Here is a 21,570-nt window from a genome sequence, read left to right on the forward strand (position 1 = left end):
TCTCTACTGAAAAGAATTCGGTGAAAACAGAGCACAAATGCACAATATAGCCAAGGTTTTTCTGAATGCAGATCACAATAGCATTATAATCATAGGGCCCATGCAGTTCAGATGCTCAATTAACATGGTAATACAATCTTCCAAGCTCAGTATGCATACTGCAAGCACTGAGACGACCCTTGGCGATCACACGATAGCAAGACAAAATAAGAGACTAAGAACCCACACACTTTTGACAAACGAGTAAACAACACACCAAACTTACGACCATGCTTGCACTAATCTTTTTAGATAATGGATAGAAATCATGCATGCAGTAATCTGAACTTAAGATGCAAACTTAGCGAGGAGCTCCTTCAGAACAGAGGGGCAGGTTGCAGTTATGTGATCCAGGCCGTCACTTGCCAGTACAAACTTCAAATTCGCCGGAGCTTTGAGGAACTCAAAGCACGCCTCCTTCAGCAGACGGCAATGGTGCTTCTCAGCGAGCCCAAGAGTATCGGCCACCGTGCTCGCATCGATCCGCTCGCACAGCTTCTTCGCGCATATCAGCTTCAGCCTCTGGAGATCGTACCTATCTGCCGCTACGAGCAATGGTGACCACATCTCATCACCACCATTGTCATCATCATCGTCATCGTCATCGTCATCTTCTCCGTGTACTCCATCTGCTTCACTCTCCTGATCTTCTTCTTCATCTCGATCGGATTCAGTTTCCTCTTCGTCCTCCAACTCAGGCAACGAGTCAGTGTAAATGAAAGTAAGCAAGGATTTGAACACCTGTGGCTCCATGTCTTCCACGAGTATGAAGCTTGCGTCGGCCTTCTGACTACCGTCCTTCGTCTCTCCCAAGATCTGTGCCTTGAAGACGCTGGACCGGGCGGCGAGCACGCACCGGTGACCGGCGATCAACTCGCCGGCGACCTGGAACGTCACGTCGGCGCCGTCCTCGGTCCAGAGGAGATCGCCAAAATCCCGGCGGATGTCGTACGGCGGCACCACGATCGATTCTTGGTTCTTGCTTCTGAGCTTCTTGGCGACGATCACACTGCAACGGATGGTGAAATTATCGTCCCAGAAAAACTTCGATTGCTCAAGAACGTCCTTTCTGATCAATCTACCCCAACTAGGGTAACTGTTGGAGAAATATGTATAATTCATGACCTCAGGAATGGATGGCAACTGTTCCTTCTCAAGTTGGTTAACGAGCCTGAATTGGTACTGCGCCTGAACAGGTTCGGCGACGCCGTCGTCGTCGAGGACGAGATAAACTGAGATGCAGTTGGAAACACTGGAGGACTTGCCGTTGGGGTAGTATTCGATGAACCACCGGTAGCCTCCAACGGTGAACCGGCGAGACTCGATGCACTCGCCAACGGGGGTGTTCTCACGTGTGCGTAAGAATAGCCGTTCACGACAAGCAGGTGGAACCCGGTGGCCACGTCGCCGGCGGTGACGGCCGATGGCGCCGATCCGCCGCCGCCGACGAAAGACACACCGCAAGAGTACATAATTGAAGGTGGGAACGCCGAAATGTACTGAAATCAAACGTATGAATGACTAGCTACGATTTTATACACTTGTGCATGCACAACTCCTGGCCTACATTAGTTGGTGAATGCATGCTTTGCGACTTGCGAGAAGAACTCCTCGTCTTCTCAATTTGTTCTTTTGGTATTCTACGACGAGACGCATCCTTGTCTGTTGAGTTGTGATCTAAATTTATTTGCATTTAATAAAGATCAGTTTCTGTCGTAGTGGAGCGGACACCTGTCACCGAGAGGCTTGGGCTGGAGGCACCTGGGGACGCCCAGGGGTGCTAGGGCGAAGCCCCCACGATACGGATTGTCATCCTTTTTAGGGTTCCAACATATATATACCTCTGGTAAGCTGCCGTGTAGTATTTGTAAGCTCACCCTAGATAGAGTGAAGATATTTTACTGGCTAGCACCCATGGTTTTTTCTCTTATGTTTTGGGAGGATTTTCAACGTTAAATCTCGTGTTTCTGCTTTGGGAGGATGCTTTGTCTATCGTTTCCTAACCTTATCAACTCCGGCCCTTGTGAGCTGGTCGACGCGTGGTAGTACTACTACACTACGTCCTTGTCTTCAATTCAGCGCCCTCGGAAACCGGAAACGGAAGCCATCGTCGATCGGTTCAGCTGCTGTTCCACGGACAATTCCAAGTCCCGAAGAGTCGCGCGCTCGCGAGTCGCGATTCGTACGTGGAGACGACGAGTCGTTGATACGTAGAGTGCGTCGTTTCTGCTTCCTCCACCAAGCGCTACATTTTCGTCGACGTACGTCAGTGACACATGAACTAACCAGCAAATACACAAAGTCACAAACACCTGCATGCCATGTCTTTCGCCGGCGTGTCTCTCGTCCGCGACGGGAGGCTGCAGTCGCCTTCGTCGTCAGCCATCACCTCCGGCGCCACCAGCGGGTACTACCTCCTCGTGGTCGAAGGCTACTCGCGAACCAAGGACACCGTCCCCAATGGCGACTTCATTAGGTCTCGTCCTTTCAGGGTTGGAGGCTATCGCTGGGTTATCGACTACTACCCCAATGGCGAAAGTTCGGATGATGCCGATTCCATCTCAGTTTCTCTTCAGCTTGATCAGGATAGTGAACGGCCTTTCATGGCGCATTACGAGTTTAGTTTCATCGACGAAACTGAGAGACAAAAGTCCACACATATTTGTTCGGAAGCATTATTCGACTTCTCTGATGACAATCGTTGGGGCTACACCAATTTCATTAGAAGGGAGGAGTTAGAAAAATCAAAGCATCTCAAGGATGATTGTTTCACCATCAGGTGTGACATCATCCTGAAGAAGGACGGCAGCAACACCACCGCCGCCGACGTGGCGGCGCCGCTCGTCGCGGTGCCACCGTCCGACATGCACCGGCAGTTCACCGATCTGCTCCTGACCAAGGTCGGCGCCGACGTGACGTTCCAGGTCGGCGGCGAGACGTTCGCCGCGCACCGGTGCGTGCTCGCGGCGCGGTCCACCGTCTTCATGGCGGAGCTCTTTGGCCCCATGAAGGAGGGCGCAACGACAGCAAGCGTCATACATATCAGCGAAATGGTGCCCGAAGCATTCAAGGCCATGCTTGCATTCATCTACAACGACACCCCGCCGCCGGAGACGGAGGAAGACGAAGACGGCAAGGTCGCCATGTGGCAGCACCTGCTCGTCGCGGCGGACAGGTACGATCTCCCGAGGCTGAAGCTGATATGCGAGGAGAAGCTGTGCGGCCACATCGGCGTCGGCACGGCGACCACCATCCTCTTGCTGGCCGACAAGCACCATTGCCGCGGGCTGAAGGAGGCGTGCCTGGAGTTCCTCAGCTCTCCTGCGAACCTGGAAGAAGTAATGGAGCATGGCGGATTGGAGGACGTCGTGGGAACATGCCCGTCAGTTCTCGTGGAGCTCATTGCGAAGCTTGCTCTGCTCAGGACTCAGGTTTGATTCGTGATTGTGAGCTCAGAGAGATGTCAGATGTGCTCGATCGCCTATCCTTCCTAGTAGTAATAGCACCCGTAATGGTAAATTAAGGTGTTATCTATAAAACATGTACATCTCAGCAATAGACTAGATTAATAGTAAACCACTTCAATGGTATGTCTACATGGGTATCTATAGCTCTCTAAAAGCACCCGCAATGGTAAATTAAGGTGCTATCTATAAAACATGTACATCTCAGCAATAGACTAGATTAATAGTAAACCACTTCAATGGTATGTCTACATGGGTATCTATACCTCTCTAATCCATTGCCTCGTTTTTCTCTATAGACTATCTTCAGGTTAGTAGATAGCTTTGCTCTCTCTTCATTTAATCTCTTCCAAGTAGGAAAATATGCTGACATGGATCTCTTGTAGAGAGCCTATAGATAACCATTGCGGGTGCCCTAATCCATTGCCTCGTTTTTCTCTATAGACTATCTCCAGATTAGTAGATCGCTTTGCTCTAATATGCTGAGCCAGAGAAGCTTGTGTCAGTTTCATGAATTGTCTGTTCTATTAATTAATTCTTCTCTGTTTGGACTTCAGAGAGATTATAAGTAGTAACTACGTTGAGGTGTTTAATTTTTTAGAGCTGCATGTTTTTATATTGACAAAATTTACTATAGGACACATATATTTATGATTTTTTGTTCTTAGACACCATAAAAACGTGAAACAGCTCGAGGACACAACAAAATTGTTAATTTGTTAGAGGATACGATAACTATTATTTTATTATTTTCAAGTAAAACACAGAGAAATAATTAGAAAATATAAGTTTTTCCCTTGGTTAACAAGATAAATCAATCAAGACACCAAGACAATATGTGTTTATGCACCAAGATCATAAGCAAATGTTCTATCGCATAAACATATACATATATGATGATCATTTTTAAAAGGGGTATTTGCGAGTTTGCAAAAAAAAGTTTTCTATATTTTGCAAGAATGCTATTGGTAAAGTGGTTTTGGTGCAACAAAGATTAAAAACGGTGGTAAATTTACAATGGCCTCTTTTTATTAAAAAAAGAACATGTTTTGATGATCTGACACCCTAAATTATGTTGTTGGTATTTGTAAACTTGTTTGATACAGCAAGGTTATGAAAAAAAATTGTCGTCTCTATTACCGTAAAAGCACAGCGCATTCATGTCGCTTGCATAACAACAGGATATAATGTTACTTAATTAATTACATGCCGCTTGCGTAACTACTTAATTACCCGTATAGCCCATTCCTAATTATATGGACCTGATCCACACCGTACAAGCATATTAGTAGTACTAGAAGAAAAAAAGTTGTAAATCAAATTAAGTTTACTTTGTGTCCCTTTTCTTTTGTCAAGTTAAAATCACATCCCTGAACCGTAATACTAGAAATCTTGACCCTTTACTGCTAGCCTCAATGCATCGATCTCTAGAGGAACGAGCGGGAGAAATGGAGAGAAAAGAGGGGGAAGAGAGAAGGGAGAGAGAAAAGGGAAGGAGAGTGAAATAGGACCCATTCTGTTTTTATCACGTTAACGTCTAGTTAGTACAAGTGGATCGGGTTAACTTACCACATCAACGGTACCGACCATCAACTGTTGGAGGACTTAATTTAATCCAGTTTTACATATTGGTGGTTAAGATTTCTGGTATCGCGGTTCCAACTCGAGGAAGGACGAGGGATATAAGGTGGACTTGTTCCTTGTAAATCATATTTGTACAGGCATTTGCAGCTGCAATCTGAAAAGATGGGACCCACATAACTCTACGAGCCCATTAGCTTAGGATAGCAACGGCCCGCAAGACGTATCGTCCGATGGAAGCCACCCCTTCGTCTTCAACCTCTCGATTCCGCTCCATTTTCCCCCAATTCTTCGCTAAACCCTAGCTACAGCGCGAGCGCTGCGCGTGCATCCTACTTGGCTGGATCAGCCATGGCGTCCACCGCTGGCGGCTGTAAGCATTCGCGTTCCGCCTCCGCCATCGTCGCAGGCGCCGCGAGCGGGTACCATCTCCTCAAGATCGACGGCTACTCGCGCATCAAGGGCCTACCCACCGGCGAGGCCCTCAAATCTTGCGCCTTCACCGTGGGGGGATATCGCTGGCGCATCCATTGCTACCCCAACGGCAGCAAATCAGATTACTCGGATTTCATATCCCTGTTTCTTCATCTCGACGACGGACAAGTCACCAAGCAGGTGAAAGCGCAGTACCTATTTCGTTTCTTGGACGAGTTGGATGACAAGCCGCCGCCTTCTCTTACCTCAGAGCAAGTACGCGTCTTCGGTAGCGGCGGTTGGGGGGAAACAAAGTTCATCAAGCGGGAAGCATTGGAGAAATCGGAGCATCTGAAGAAAGATTCTTTCACCGTGCGGTGCGACATCATCGTCACCACCGGGTTCCGTGCGGAGGAGGAGACGGCCGAGGCGCAAAGACCACGGAAGGCGAACTTCGTCTCCGTGCCTCCGTCCGATCTGCAGCGGCATCTGGGGGATCTTCTCCACAACGAGAAGGGCGCCGACGTGGTGTTCGAGGCCGGCGGCGAGACTTTCGCCGCTCACCGGTGCGTGCTCGCGGCGCGGTCACCGGTCTTCAGCGCGGAGCTGTTTGGCTCGATGAAGGAGAGCGACGCCGCGGGTGTCATCCGCATCGACGACATGGAGGCTCAGGTGTTCAAGGCGCTGCTCCGCTTCGTGTACACCGACTCGCTTCCGGAGACGGAAGAGGAGGAGCAAGACACCATGGCTCAGCATCTGGTCGTCGCGGCGGACAGGTACGCCATGGAGAGGCTCAAGCTCATCTGCGAGGACATGCTGTGCAAGTACATTGATGTGGGCACGGTGACGACCATCCTGACGCTGGCTGAGCAACACCACTGCGAAGGGCTAAAGAAGGCATGCTTTGATTTCCTCAGCTCCGCGGTGAATCTGAAAGCAGTTGCTGCTGGCGACGGCATCGAGGATCTGAGTAAAAGCTGCCCATCTCTTATGAAGGAGTTGATTGCCATGCTCGGTAACTTTGTTCCGTGACCGAGTTTTAGTGATATATATCCTCACTTTTGTCATCAGATAGTTTTAGCAATCATGGTTACTGTTTCTGAACTTATTCTATGAAACCCCTTAAAATGGGGGTGGGCAGATGACCAATTGACCATAGTTTATCGGGGTGAAAAGGTTGCCAAATTCTCTGTTTTGTTAGTTCATTGCATCTCTACAACTCTATGGATAGAAGAATGATAACTAAATCTCCTATGGGCTTTTATGTTGGTTGGATGTTGCCTGTATGTGCCTTGAATTCTTTGGTTTGCTAAGGACATACGCAAATAAATAATCATGTTTTGCTGTTAGCTAGTAGCTGGTAAACAAGAATTACTCTGTTGTGGAATTAATTTCATCACTTCAGTTGGACTCAAGTTTTCAGCCGAAATCTAAAAGGATAGCCAATGAAACTTAATTGCACCTCCACCAATAATGTAGAATGTACATTTACAAAGACCCACTCTGTATTGAGTGATACTCTGTTTCAAATATGGTAGCTCATGGTTTGTAGGCTTTTTTCATCAGGCAGTTTAAGCAATGTTAATTCCTATTTTCTAGACATGTTTTATGCTTGTTGACTGTGTCCCTAGGGTACTGCTAATTAAATTGATGTCTGATTGCTCGGTAACTTAGCTCCGTGACTCCATATTTTTGCCATCAGATAGTTTTTGCAATGATAGTTCATGTTTGATAGCATCTCTACAATAGCTACAGATTAATCAAGAATGAATTTGTTATCAGAGAGCCATGATAACTGAAACTCCACTGGGCCTTCATATTGATCAAATTTTCTCTGCTTTTTAGTTCATTGATCTCTACAGTTCAACAGATAAATGAGGTATGAATTTGTTACCACACTGCTATGAGAACTTCAAAAGAATTTGGGTGGCAGTCTGGCAGAGTATTAACCGTGTTCCTATATTTTCTTTTTCTTGTAGTGAAGCAACCAATGCTCTAATCTACAAAAAAGGTACTTAGTGTAAATTCTTACCAGTATGAAATACAAAAAATTATGGCTTATATAAGCATAATAGTTGTAGTAATTTATCTACGTTAATCTAATAATTAAAAAAATAAAGTAAACTAAACGGTACACTTCATTTGTTGTAAAGTTGCACTCTTTTATGTTGTGTAAGTTTAGCCTACCGCTCGTGCTTGTGCAATGTCTTATTGAAAGTTTAAGTGATTAACAGAAAATAATAAAAAACAGACGACTAATAAATAACAATACTATATTAATTTCACAACAAGGAAGCCAAAATTTTGTCGAAAAATATTATGATGAGAGAAATAAATCAAATGTTTTGTGTTTACACGATAAACAAACAAAAGGGCCACTGTGAGAGAACCTAATAAATCAATGATGTTCTATGAAACAACGATGGTTGACAGGTGCTAAAGATGATCACCACCCTTAATTACAGTGCTTGTAACCGTATCTCCTGAAGATTGAGATGAAGATTAAAATTAAGTTTTTTATACAAAACGAGGTGGTATTAATGTATGATTGGTTGAGTTTTAATTATTGTAAACTTGAAAAGTAGATTAATATGATATTTTATAGCAACTTTCATATAGAAAGTTTTTGCACGAAACGTACCGTTTAGCAGTTTAAAAAGCGTGTCACGAAAATCTTAATCTTAATCCAACTTTTGTTAGAGAAAAGAACGGGCCTTAGATGCTTAATTACTTGGACAGATGCTCACACCTTAAGCTGATGACTTCATATAATTTATGAACCTATCCTATGAACACTAAGATTTGTTTGCCATGACGACTGCAAATCTGCCGATAATCTCCTTGGTAAGAGAGGGGAAGTTCTTGATCACACGATCCAAGCCATCAGCCGCCATCATCTTTTGCAGGTTGCCATGAGACCCGAGGAAACCCAAGCATGCGTCCTTGAGCACGCGGCAATGGTGGTGATCGGCGAGGATGAGCATGGCCTCCACCGTCTTCTCGCCTATGTGGTCGTACATCTCCTCCTCGCACAGAAGCTTCAGCCTCTGCAGATCGTATCTGTCCGCGGCTACGATCAATTGCTGCAGCCATGTAAATTGTTTGTGTTTTTGGTCCGATTGAGCACCATTGTCGTCGTCGTCGTCGTCGTCGTCAGAGCTCGTCTCCTTTTCTCCGCCGTGGTCCTCTCTCTCGGGCAACTCGTCCGTGTAGATGAAGCTAAGGAGTCCCCTGAACAAATCGGCGTCCATGTCGTCGATCCGCACGACGCTCGCCGCCGTGCCTTCTTTCGTGGGGCCGAAGAGCTCAGCGTCGAACACCTTGGACCGGGCCGCGAGCACGCACCGGTGCGCGGCGAACGTCTCGCCGCCGACCTCGAACGCCACGTCGGCGCCAAGCTTCGTGTCCAGGAGGCGGCCGAAGCTCTCCACCGCGCCGGCCATCGAAGGAGCCGCCGTGGCGGCGGCCGCGCCACCGGCGCCGGCGCCGGCGTGGACGACCATGATGTCGCGCCTGACCGTGAAGCAGTCGTCGACGAGATACCTCGACCGCTCCAGCGCCTCCCTCCGCACGAACCGCCCGACGTGCCACGCGCTGCAGTCGCGGGAGAACTCACACACCTTGGTCGCGCGCAGCCGCGTCGCCTGATGCTTCGCGACCTGGTCGGCGAAGCTGAACTCGAACTTGGCATTCACGGGCTCCGCCGCCACGGCGCCATCGCCGCCGTCACAATCAAGAACGAGGTGGAAGGAGACGTAGCCCGAGATGGTCGATCGGTCGCCGTTGGGGCAGTACTCGATGTGCCAAGTGTGGCCTCCTAGCTTACTTGATGCGAAATCCATTGGGGATGGCTTGCTTCGTGCGCGTGTAGTTGTTGATGACAAGGAGGTGGTACCCGTAGGCGGCGCTGCCGGCGGAGCCATTGGCCGGAGAAGAACACACGTGCACGCCGTCGTAGATGAAAGATACGCCAGCGAACGACATGAGAGAGAGATATTTCGTCGATCGATCGTGTCCAGGTATGCACTCTTAATTTTCCGTTTGCTTTATATTTAATCAATCGTGTTGGAGACTTGGATTAGGATTGTGATGGATTCAAACTAGGAGAAACACATGAAGAGTCGGGAACTATTTTAATCCCTCGAGGGAATATCCTCTCGTTATTTGCATGTCACTCAAATGGTTATGAAAAAATTTGAAAAAAATTAAGAAGGTATATCAACATGTGATATAACACTGTATAAACATGCAAGTTCAAATTCAATTTCTACATCTCGTAACAAAAAAAACAAATTAAACCGCAGCTAGTTAACGTATATTCAGAGTTATCCCCTCGAGGGATCAAAATCCTCTTCCTGAAGAGTCTACAAATAGTCCGACGTCTACTACTATTCAGAATAGTATTCGAGCCTAGATCGATCTCAGCAGAGTTTATAGCTTATAAAACAGCGATAAGCTACAAGTTCATATACGGGTACGGTCCATCATATCGACCGATACTTCGCCGTCGTCGCCGTATATGTCATGTCCTTCGCCGGCGTCTCTTTCATATCGGACGGCGAGACGACGCCGTGTTCTTCTCCGGCCAACAATGGCGCCGCCGCCGGCAGCACGTACGGGTATCACCTTCTTGTTATCAGCAACTACTCTCACACCAAGGAAACCATCTCCACTGGCGACTCCATCGAGTCCGGCCAGTTCATGCTAGGAGGCCACACTTGGCACGCCGAGTACTGCCCCAATGGCGACGACTCGACCAACTCCGACTGCGTGTCCTTCTGGCTCGTCCGTGACGACGATGACGACGACGACGACGATGGCGACGACGCCGTGAAGGTGCAGCCGCTGAAGGTCAAGTTCGAGTTCAGCTTCGCCGAGCAGGCGGCCAAGCACGAGGCGAGGCGCGTGCTCGTGTCCATGGCGTGCGACTTCTCCGGCACCTCCGGCTGGTGCGACACGCGGTTCGTGCGGAGGGAGGTGTTGGAGCGGTCGAGGTATCTCGTGGATGACTGCTTCACGGTCAGGTGCGACATCGTCATCCTCGCCGGCGCCGCCGCCGCTCCTCCTCCGTCATCGTCGTTGTTCGGCGCGGTGGAGAGCTTCGGGCGCCTCCTCGGCAGGGAGGAGGGCGCCGACGTGACGTTCGAGGTCGGCGGCGAGACGTTCGCCGCGCACCGGTGCGTGCTCGCGGCGCGGTCCAAGGTGTTCGAGGCGGAGCTCTTCGGCCCCATGAGAGAAGGCGCGGCGGCGAGCGTCGTGCGGATCGAGGACATGGACGCCGAGGTGTTCCGTGGACTGCTTAGCTTCATCTACACCGACGTGCTGCCCGACCAAGGAGACCTCGGCGACGAAGCGCACGAGTGGCACGACGACGACGACGACGACGACGACGACGTCGACGACGAGAGGGAGGAGGAGATTGCGACATGGCTGCAGAAACTGACCGTAGCCGCGGACAGATACGATCTCCAGAGGCTGAAGCTGCTGTGCGAGGAGGGGATGTACGACTACATTAGCGAGAGGACGGTGGAGAGCATGCTCATCCTAGCGGAGCACCACCATTGCCGCGTGCTCAAGGACGCGTGCTTGGATTTCCTATCATCTCATGGGAATTTGCGCAAGGTGATGGAACCTGACGGCGGCTATGGCTTGGATCACGTGATCGAGAACTTCCCCTCTCTTACTAAGGAGCTCATCGGCAATTTTGCAATCGTGATGTCAAACATTTCTGACAGTTCAAATGTTTCTAACGTTCGTAGACGTAGCCTCGTTGAACGGGAGGTAGGGGGTGAGGAGGCCGATGTCGACGGGTGGCTGTAGGGGTGGTTTGATTGCATTTGCTACTTATTGTTATTGTTTTGACTCTTGGTTGGAGTTGTGAATACAAAATACTCGCTCCGTCCCCAAAAAAGTCAAACTATGAATTTCCGTATCCAACTTTGATTGTCCGTCTTATATGAAATTTTTTTATAATTCGTATTTTTATTATTGTTAGACGATAAAACATGATTAATATTTTATGCGTGACTTGTCTTTTTAATTTTTTTTATAATCTTTTCAAATAAGACGGACGGTCAAACGTTAGGCACGGAAACCAAGATTTGTCTTTTTTCGGGACGGAGAGAGTATTATGGAGCAGCTTGATTTGTAAATCGATGTATTGTTCTTTCTCTTTTTGCTTGATTTGTGGATCTATCTAGGAAGTTTTTCCTTGATATGTGGGTCAATATATGGAAATGATTAGCATGCAGATGGCAGCTACATGCAGGGGATTTTTTTTTTGCCGGAAATTATTTTTCCAAGCAAATGGTATAACTAAGCTGACTACGAAAATTGATTTTCGTAGGAGGCCGAACGGCCACCTGTAAAAATACATGAATTTCGTCAGCCTTCACGTGCAGGCAACGTGGTTGGCCGTGCGCAAAAATCTATATATTTTGATAGCCTAGGAAAACCTTTTTTTATAATGGTATATTGATGGTCTCTGTCGACGAGTGATACTCGTAAACCGGATGAGTTTGGTTAGGATACATTGGAACGATGATCTACGTAATACGATATCAAGCAAACAGGAGATAAGAATTATACTGGTACAGACCTCTTATCAGGTAATAGTCCTAGTCCAGATTATATAGGATTGATATGGAAAAACCACGTAACACGTTATCTAACTATTCTAGTGTGATTAGTGTTCACCTAAGCATATTTGGCACGCATTTGCAACATGTAAGCTATATTTGAACTAACTTGATTTTTCCAACCAATTATTTTTTAAAAAAATTAGATAAATATCAATTTTAGTTTAAAACATACATGAAAAGTAAACTTTATTTTCTATGTACAAACTTTCTATATAAAAACTTTATATGTATAAAATTTATACGTAAAATTTGAAACAAATTTATTAGCTAGCGTGTTAGTTCAGCCGAGAGAAAAAAATCTACAGAACTACATATAACTTCACTACAGATAGAAAAAATATACACATAAATTTTAATTTATGCATAATAGAAAAAACTTTGGATGTATGTATAAACTTTATACTTGTACCTATAAATTTAAAACAAATTAAAAAAAATTTATGAATAGGAAAAACTAACATATATATGGGTTGTGAGGCCCATATATAGCGTGTGATTTCAAACACTATAAACAAGGCAAAATATGAAACTGGGTCGAGCCATAAAGTCACTAAGGCCTTCACATACTGCCATATTTCGAAGATCAAACTGAAGATTGATAAAGTGATAACCTTGTTCACGAATCTTATCGATTAGTGAGGGGTTGCAGGCATCGCTAACCAGTTTGTTCCATTTGAGAGCAAGCTAGCTAGGTTATTGGAGAGCAAGGTTAATAGTGTAGCTTGTTGTTAGCTCCAAAATTATATATGTGAGCTCTTATACCTCAACTGTGCACAATTTTTTACATGTGCTCCGTAGCCTATTCAGTCGTTTATACTCCGGTGCTATCTATTGGTAGTATTATACTACAAGTATTATTAGAAGTGAATTGGTAATTTACTATGGGGCATTTGCAAATTTGCAACCGGTTTTTTCAATTTTGCAAGGGTGTCACTCAAATGATAATTCTAGTGGCATTTTTGCAATTTTCTAGTGGCATTCTTACAATAACGATTCAAAATAGTGATAAATTTGTAATTTCCCTTTTACTATAATAACATGATTAGGAGTAACTGCTATTTATGTTTTTTCCCAGCTAAATTGATCTATGATCATCCATTACACTGGCACCGCTCATATCCCATGAAAAATAATCTAAAATAGAAGGAAAAAAAATATTTAGTCACTACTAAATAACGATTATACTACTTCACACCTTTTTTTACAATAATACACCTATACATTTCTACTACCGCTAACTAAAGTGGTAGTATAAATTGATTTGAACCGAGATCAAAGGTTTAGATTATTCTCTACTATCAACAGATATATATCATCGTAGTGGGGCTCGTCGTTTCATTATTTAATAAATCCAGCCATTTAATCGTGTTCTCTCACCTACCTAGTATTATCTTTCTCTTTTTTTTATGCATTTACTCCCTCTGTTCTCTAATATAAGAGATTTTTATATTTTGCTTGTACTGTTTGACCATTCGTCTTATTTAAAAAAATTTGGAATTATTATTTATTTTTTTGACTTACTCGATTATCCAAAGTACTTTAAGCAAAAATTTTCATTTTATATATTTATATATATATTTTAATAAGATGAATGGTCAAACAGTATAAATAAAATATCAAAATTCCTTATAATATAGGACATCAAAATCCCTTATAATATAGTACGGAGGAAGTAAGTTACTCAGAGAGGCTCAGAAACTGTGTGTAGTAAGCGGCAAAATAATAGCCGACTCACACCCTCTTTCTACTCGTTTCTTCTCGAACTCATCAATTTTACCAGTGTGGAAAAAATTATTGCCGACTGAAACTCTGTACCTGCTATTATCAACAGTATGCAGTTCAGTTTAGACATGTACACGTACGTATATACTCCAGCCATATACGGAGCTTTTATTCGCTTGGCAAGTTTTGAACAAAGAGGAGGGAGCCAAATCCTTTTTTTTTTTTTTGATGGGAACCGAAAACTTTATTACTGAGGCATGCCAGCCAAATCGCTGGTCACCAAATACTCAAGGCCCGGTGGAGTGCCGGCCCAGCTACAAGGGTCAAGCAAATTGCAACCCAGTTTCGCCAATTCATGCGCTACCTTGTTACATTCCTTGGGGCAATAATTAATCGAGAACGAAAAAAACCTGCTAGAAATGACATTCTTAATCTCCAGAATCACACCCCCCATGGCAGAGAGATTAAAGGAGTTCTCCTGGAGTGCAGACTTCAGCAGAAGCGAGTCTGTTTCAAACTCTACCTTCATTATCCCCCTTTCACTTGTCGCCCCTATTGCTGCTGCACAAGCAATAATCTCAGAGTTGAATGCATCCATCAGGTGATCAGCTCCGCCAGCTCCAGCCTGGGCCACACATCCATGATGGTCCCGAACAACATATCCCCATCCGCCTTGTTTGGTGCTGCTGTGGAAGGCCCCATCCGAATTAATTTTCAGGACATCAAAGATGGGTTTTCTCCATTTTGCCATACTCCTCTCCTTCAACTTCCCCTCTTTCCGATTCAGCTTCAAGAATTCCTCTCCCTGGCTATCAATGATATACGCCAAGTCAATTGGGTCTCTGGCTTTTCCTCCTTCCCTCACTTCATTCCTCTGCTTCCACCATTGCCACATACAAACGACAGCTCTCATCTGTATATTCTCTGGGCATCCCCAAATGGTCTCCAGCACACTTCTTGCATTAGGTTGTTGCGCTAGAGATAATCTCAGGTCTTCCAAGTTCATCGCCTGCCAAACTTTCTTAACAAGCTTGCAATTGAAAAGCAGGTGACCCGCGTCTTCATCCATTCGCCCACACATCACACACCTGGTATCCATCTCCATCCTCTGCGCTTCAGATTGCAACGCATGGCCAAACTGTTATGGCTGAGGCGCCAAAGAAAATGTTTGATCTTCCCCGGTATGCCCATCTTCCAAAGCTTCCTCCAAAAAACCCCCGTCTCATTCTCCCCATTCGGACTTCCTGCACTGCCTCTCCTTCTACTTCTCCTTTCAGCCTCTTTCTGCACTTTATACGCAGATCTAACTGAGAAACAGCCCCTCGGATCAAAATGCCAAGCTAATGTATCCTCCAGCTCCACGTGCACCGGGATTGTTTTGATGACTTGTACATCTTCCTCCCAGAATATTTGTTGCAATAAATCCTCGTCCCAGCTTCCCGAAAAAGGATCAATCAGTCCCAGCTTCCCAAAAATATTTGGAATTATTATTTATTTTATTTGTGACTTACTTTATTATCCAAAGTACTTTAAGCACAATTTTTCATTTTTTATATTTCCATAAATTTTTTGAATAAGATGAGTGGTCAAACAATGCAAACAAAAAGTCAAAATCTCTTATATTATGGGATGGAGGGAGTACATATAAAGTTAGAATGTAATTAGTTATGTTGCAGTTACAAATGTAATTACATTAGGAAAAACTATGAATTACCCTTTCAAACTATCGCGGTCGACTGAATTACCCCCCTCCCCCGAACCATAAAACCGGACATCCTTCACCCCCCAACTATTGAAACCGGACAAATAACCCCCAGCTCAATCTATGGTTGTTTTTGTTCTACGTGGCAGTCCAGTCAGCAATTCTCTTAATAACAATTGCTGGATCCCACCTGTCAGTTCCCCACCCCTCTCGATCTCTCTACTCTATCTCTCCCCCTCTCTCTCTTTTCCTTCCCCTCACCAGCTCACTAGCATGGCGGCACCAATACTGGCGGCGGGTGGGCAAGGGCGGGAGCAGGCGGAGCTTGCTTGAGCGCTGGCGGTAGATGGCAGGCGGTAGAGACGAAGGCAGAGAGGGCGACCAACGGCGGAGGCGGAGCTTCCCGGGTAGTGGGCGGCTGAGGGGAAGCGGAGCTCCCCAAACAGCAGGTGGCAGAGGCGGAGCGGGCAGGCGGCCGACGGCGGAGGCGGAGCTCCCCGTGCGGCGGGTGGTGGAGGCAGAGCTCCCGGGGCGGTGGGTGGCGGAGACAGAACGGGCGGCCGGCGGCGGAGGCGGAGCTCCTTCAGCCGTACGTGCCACGCGCGTCACCCTCCTACTCATCGACGTCGTCCAGGCCTGGACCACGCCGCCGCACTCCATGCCTAACGGCGCCGCGCGCGCACAAGGGGCCACTCGGCGGTGGCGACGGCGACGTGTGAGCAAGCGTGTGTGGTCGGCGGCTGTGAGGTGACGACAGTCCGGCTCCGACCCTCCCCCATGCCTCTTCCCGTGCTCCCCTACCTCGGCTCTCCTACGGCGTCGCACGGAAAGGGAGAAGGTTGTGCCGACGATATTGTTCGCGCGGGACCGGCGGCCATTGCTCCTCTCCCTTCCACCCTCACCGAGACCGGCGACCATCGCGCGTCTCGTCCCCAACTTCCGCCACTTTTCTCCATCCTCCCTAACCTCGGTGGCCTCCGGTGGCCGGCGTCGGTGAGAGACAGAGAGAGAGAGAGGACAGGAAGAGGCAGAGAGAGAGGATGGGAGAGATTTGAGAGTGGATCCCACTATGTTTTTAAAGAATTGCTGACTAGACTGCCACGCGCATGCCATATAGGACCAAAAACACCGCCGATTGAGCTGGGGGGTTTATTTATCCGATTTCAATAGTTGAGGGTGTAGAATGTCCGGTTTTCGAGTTCGGGCGTGTAATTCGGTTGACCTCAATAGTTCAGGGGGTAATTCGTACTTTTTCCATTACATTATAATATATACTATAGTTACATTTGTAAATTTTTAGGGTAAAAATGTATCAACGGATTTCTCATATTAGTAAGCATGCCCTCCTTCACACGATCACTACTATCCATCTTCTTCTTGCTTTAGTTTCCTTCGAATGCTAGTACTCCCTTTTCCGCCGACCCACCTGGCCTGAGGCTCGTGGGATATACGGTAATATCCGAGTTTTTTTTTTTAAAAAAAGGCTAGAATACGGAAAGAGTCATATTTGCTCGTATGTCCCATATATTATCAAACACATACAATATTTTATTTTACAAGACTGGTAAATCACGATTATACAAGCTCACAAATATTTCATATTTTTTTCTTTGATATATATTTTATAACACTTTAATTTTTTTGAAACCTATAACACTTTAATTGTCTCCCTAGATTTAATATGCATGAATTAGATATGCTAATTGATATCCGTTCCTAAATCTAATTTTTTAGAACAAAAATAAATTATGATACGGGTGTGAGTAATATGTTACTACCTGACAACCCGTACTCTATTCTGAATGTGAAAGAAAATATGTGAAGGATTCGAAAATACGGTGACCGTACCCAACCCGATTTCGCCCCCTAGCTGCACGTACGTGATCGCAACCAAAGTCCAAATCAGATGACTAAACTAAATACGAACACTAGACGAAATCTCGATCTATTCGCGACCTTTAATAAGTGATTAAGCGGGCAAGATCGTTCGATCGCTTACAACATCCAATTCCGGCGTATCTAGACACCATGGGCGCCTCGGCGCCGTCGTCCGCCGGCCGCAGCAAGGCGCCGCCGCCGCCGCCGTGCTCCAGCTCGGGCGTCGCCGTGAGCACGTCTCGCGGGTACCACCTCTTCGAGATCCGCAAACTCCCGCATCAAGTCGATGACCCCGCTGGGCCGGTGCGTCAGCTCGTCCGTGTTCATGGCGGGAGGGTTCCACAAGTGGTACCTCCGCTACTTCCCCAACGGCGAGACGGCGGAGGCCGCCGACTACGCCGCCGTCTACCTCGACTATGTCATCGACTGCTACCCGCCCAAGTCCGTCACCGCCTACTTCCTCCTACGCCTCGTCGACAAGGTCTCCAACGACCTCATGGACCCGCCGCCCGACGACGACGTGCGCGCCGCCGCGGTGCACGAGTTCAGCGCCGGGCAGAACAGCTGGGGCTACTACGCGTTCTGGAAGAAGGACGAGCTGGAGAGCTCGGGGCGCATCGTGGACGACGTGCTCACCATCCGGTGCGACGTCGGCGTCGTCGGCCGGTACGCCACGGCCAAGACGGACGCCGCCGCCGCCGCCGCCTCCGTGGCGTCGTCCGTCCACGTGCCGCCGGCCGACCTGGGGCACCAGCTCGGCGCCCTCCGCTCGCGCGCGGTGGGCGCCGACGTGACGTTCCAGGTCGGCGCCGGCTCCGGCGCGCGGCGGTTCGGCGCGCACCGGTGCGTGCTCGCCGCACGGTCGCCGGTGTTCGAGGCGGAGCTGTACGGCCCGATGGTGGAGCGGGACGCCGGGCGCGTCATCCGGATCGACGACATGGACCCCCAGGTGTTCGACGCGTTGCTCGACTTCATGTACACCGACGCCCTGCCCGGGATGAGGAAGCGCGACGCGGTGGCCATGTCGCAGCAGCTGCTCGTCGCGGCGGACAGGTACGACCTGAAGAGGCTGAGGCTGCTGTGCGAGCATGAGCTGTGCAAGCACGTGAACAAGGGCACGGTGGCCAGCATGCTGGCATTGGTCGAACAGCAACGCCCTAGCTGCCAGGGGCTCAAGAAGGCATGCTTTGAGTACCTCCGAAAAACACCGAAAGTTCTACGTGAAATCATGGCGACGGAAGCGTTCGATCACCTTGTGAATGAGTTGTTATCGTCCAACAAGCTTGCCATCCGTGAATGAGGAATAGATTGTACAGATTATGTTCTCACTAATAGCAACACGAAACAATAACTATCAGATCGATGTGTGTTCTTTTGTGTTAAAACAACATGGACAATAGTACTATTAGATCGATGTGTGTTCTTTTGTTTATCTTCACCTTTAACTATGGATTCAGCCCGGTTGTTTGCCTTGCTGCGTTTGTTTTACCTTTCCCGGGCACGGAAGAGATCAGAGCGTGTACAACGCCCTAAACAGTACTGTGGATGCAGAAGGGCAAAGTAATTTCGTACCGTACTACGTAGGAGGATGTCTTCTCGCTTTTACGTGACATTGCATCCAAATTATCGTAAAAAAATTTTAACTAATACAATTTATTTATGTGTGATATATATATCACTCAGCAAAATTATTAAACTTGCAAGTTTCTTCACGTGATACATTGTATATTCAGCTGTGTATTCTCATTTTTTTTCAAAATTATTATTTGTTAGCTCTGTTCTGAATTTAATGTGTAGTCAAACCTTAAATAATTAATTAAATTTGACATGAGGAATGATATGGGTAGATTTGTCATGAAATGTACCTTCATATAGTAATACTTTTAATACTTCCTGCGGCATATAATGTATTATGCCATTGACATTAAGAAATGTGTTTGATCATTTACTTTATTTAAAAATGTTTTACAAATTTGTGCTCAAAGTACCTTTAATAACACAACAAATCACAAAAAAAAACAACTTCATATATTTTTTAGCAAGATGAATGGTCAAACATATATCGAGAAATCAACGAAAAAAGAGGGGTAGCTTTTCATAATCACATATAGTCAAAAGTAGGGATGAAAAATCAAGGGCCTCTCATGGTTTGCTCTATGCATGTGTCGACGTTTGATGTCGCGATTCCGGTATTTGCATAGTATGGGGATCGTCGGTACTAGGGTATACGCGAGATTGAGGTAAAAGAGACAGAGACAGGGATTTTTATACAGGTTCGGGCCCCTGATCGAATTGTCAGGTAATAGCCCTACATCCTGTTGGCCGAAGCCGGTATTGCTCTTATTCACCATTATCACACTTGTACAATATTTGGGGTAGCCTATCTAAACTGTTGTCGACATGGCGGTCTGAAGGTCTAACTCGTATTCGACAACAGGGTAGTCTTCCTCCTCGAATCCGTGCCCGACGAGATCAGAGATAACGCTTTCGTCTCTCCTGACAGTATCCGGAGACACCGTAGGGGACTAGCCGTGCTTATCCCTGAAGTCGATATCCGGCGTCTTGTCTTGGCGTATGTTGGCTTGTATGTTGTGGCTTCTGTTGTTCCGTGTATGTTGATTGTCTCGTGTCCCCTCTCCTCCTAGGGGGTCTTGTATTTATACCCATGGGTGTCCCCTTGTCCAAGTAGAACTAGGGAAACCAATATGGATACAATCCGAGTAGTCCTTGTCGTTTCCATGTAGAACTCTGGTTGTCCTTCCTTATCCGGAACTCCCTCCATATCCGAAGTCAGTTTCCGTATAAGACATGGTATGTAGTGGATCCTGCCGAGATTTAGTCAACTACTATTAGGTATGTGGTATCCATAACCCTGACAGTAGCCCTCGACTTCAATGCAAATGAACGAACTCATATTCTCAACCGCAGACCCTGGAGTAACTGTTATCGAGCTCACGTGACCGTTCTCGATGAGTTCAGAGATATCGTTAAACTTCCTTTATCAGCCTCGTGCGGGCACCAAAAGGGTTTGTCTAAGTCAATCTCCGACGTCAACCAAGAAAGTACATGGCATACGACTAAGTCTCCTGTCTTGCTGCAATCGAGAATTTGGATTGAAGTCAATAAATTTTATCTCGGCGGGTACACCATCTCTTCATTTCGTATTCCTTGTCGAGATCCACCAACCGTTCTCGAGTAATCGAGTAGGCGTAGAGTCTGCGACGGAGCCTTGTCAATATTTGTCGTACTCGCCTTAGTCGATCTTGGTGTAGAACCATAGAGACATGGAGTCTTCGATAATGTCGAATAGAATTTTCTTGAAATCAATACTCAGAAAAGAATATTAGATAGAAATAGCCCCCGAGCAAATGCTCAAGGATAACATGTTATAATATATATGAAAAACTGAAATGAATTAAATTTACAGACCAATGTTTTGTATGTGAGCGTCTACTCTTTTACCGACTTCGATCAGTCAATTTGTTGAGTTATACACTCTCCGTAGCCCCCCAGCCTTGTCATCGGAGAATTCTTCTCGGAAGATAAGGCTCTTAGACCTTTGACTTGCCTTAGTTGAATAAGCACTGATCCTAGCCCCTAGCAGTGAAGTTGGAAAATCTATTTCCGATTACATGGCTTGGTTAATACGCACGGTGAGAACTCTTACATGACTAGATCTTACATGGTCTTTCGTCTCTGAAAGATCCGACAAGACCTTATCCGCTCTAGGCGTCCCCAGCCGAAGTTCCCTTAGATTCCTCGGAGGCCTTGTTAGGACAGCGTAAAGGGACATGGGGATAGGTTTCAACGCTAGGTGTCTTTTGTGGTAAGGGATCTCTGGGTAAAACACTTGGCGATATTGTGTACCTGATATCAACTTTTTTGAAGTATAGGTAGTGAAAGGATCGCTACGCCACTGGTCGAGGACCAGGTAGTAGTCGTAACTCGACCACTTGAAGTAGAAGTAGTGGGAGAATCGCTACACCACTGGTCGAGAACCAGGTAGTAGTCGTAACTCGACCACTTGAACTAGAAGTAGTGGGAGAATCGCTACACCTCTGGTCGACGACCAGGTAGTAGTCGTAACTCAACCACCTGAAGTGGAAGTACGAAAGATCGCTACGATTGA

At 46.7% G+C, this 21,570-nt stretch overlaps 4 protein-coding genes and 1 pseudogene across 4 annotated transcripts; 3 read left to right on the forward strand and 2 right to left on the reverse strand.

Moving 5' to 3' along the window:
• Positions 1-327: 327 nt before the first annotated feature.
• On the reverse strand, positions 328-2,357 carry LOC127785880 (BTB/POZ and MATH domain-containing protein 2-like). The gene is made up of 2 exons (XM_052313236.1): positions 2,352-2,357; positions 328-1,386 (listed from the first exon to the last, which is right to left on the reverse strand). The coding sequence occupies exons 1-2, from the start codon at positions 2,355-2,357 to the stop codon at positions 328-330; spliced, it is 1,065 nt and encodes a 354-aa protein (XP_052169196.1).
• Positions 2,358-2,360: 3 nt separating this feature from the next.
• Positions 2,361-3,476, forward strand: LOC127785616 (BTB/POZ and MATH domain-containing protein 3-like). Its single transcript, XM_052313012.1, has one exon. The coding sequence runs from the start codon at positions 2,361-2,363 to the stop codon at positions 3,474-3,476; it is 1,116 nt and encodes a 371-aa protein (XP_052168972.1).
• Positions 3,477-5,328: 1,852 nt separating this feature from the next.
• Positions 5,329-11,420, forward strand: LOC127785881 (uncharacterized). Its single transcript, XM_052313237.1, has 3 exons — positions 5,329-6,527; positions 8,405-9,266; positions 9,955-11,420. The coding sequence occupies exons 1-3, from the start codon at positions 5,436-5,438 to the stop codon at positions 11,316-11,318; spliced, it is 3,318 nt and encodes a 1,105-aa protein (XP_052169197.1). The 5' UTR covers positions 5,329-5,435; the 3' UTR covers positions 11,319-11,420.
• On the reverse strand, positions 8,162-9,482 carry LOC127785980 (BTB/POZ and MATH domain-containing protein 2-like; annotated as a pseudogene).
• A 6,171-nt stretch (positions 11,421-17,591) lies between the features above and the next one.
• On the forward strand, positions 17,592-18,772 carry LOC127785882 (BTB/POZ and MATH domain-containing protein 1-like). Its single transcript, XM_052313238.1, has 3 exons — positions 17,592-17,686; positions 18,034-18,060; positions 18,225-18,772. Exons 1-3 carry the CDS (start codon positions 17,592-17,594, stop codon positions 18,739-18,741), a joined length of 639 nt encoding a protein of 212 aa, XP_052169198.1. The 3' UTR covers positions 18,742-18,772.
• The last annotated feature ends 2,798 nt before the right edge of the window (positions 18,773-21,570 follow it).

This window comes from Oryza glaberrima, chromosome 10 (genome assembly GCF_000147395.1).
Source record: "Oryza glaberrima chromosome 10, OglaRS2, whole genome shotgun sequence".
NCBI classification, from domain to species: Eukaryota; Viridiplantae; Streptophyta; class Magnoliopsida; order Poales; family Poaceae; genus Oryza; species Oryza glaberrima.

Bases quoted from the DNA above. Each gene is read 5' to 3' on its own strand.
- LOC127785616 (XM_052313012.1), top strand. From the start codon at position 2,361: ATGTCTTTCGCCGGCGTGTCTCTCGTCCGCGACGGGAGGCTGCAGTCG.
- LOC127785881 (XM_052313237.1), top strand. From the start codon at position 5,436: ATGGCGTCCACCGCTGGCGGCTGTAAGCATTCGCGTTCCGCCTCCGCC. The intron at 6,528-8,404 runs TGACCGAGTTTT...CATCTTTTGCAG, and splicing joins TGCTCGGTAACTTTGTTCCG to GTTGCCATGAGACCCGAGGA. The intron at 9,267-9,954 runs GTCGATCGGTCG...AACAGCGATAAG, and splicing joins AGGAGACGTAGCCCGAGATG to CTACAAGTTCATATACGGGT.
- LOC127785882 (XM_052313238.1), top strand. From the start codon at position 17,592: ATGGGCGCCTCGGCGCCGTCGTCCGCCGGCCGCAGCAAGGCGCCGCCG. The intron at 17,687-18,033 runs GTACCACCTCTT...TTCTGGAAGAAG, and splicing joins GCCGTGAGCACGTCTCGCGG to GACGAGCTGGAGAGCTCGGG. The intron at 18,061-18,224 runs GTGGACGACGTG...GCGCGCGGTGGG, and splicing joins TGGAGAGCTCGGGGCGCATC to CGCCGACGTGACGTTCCAGG.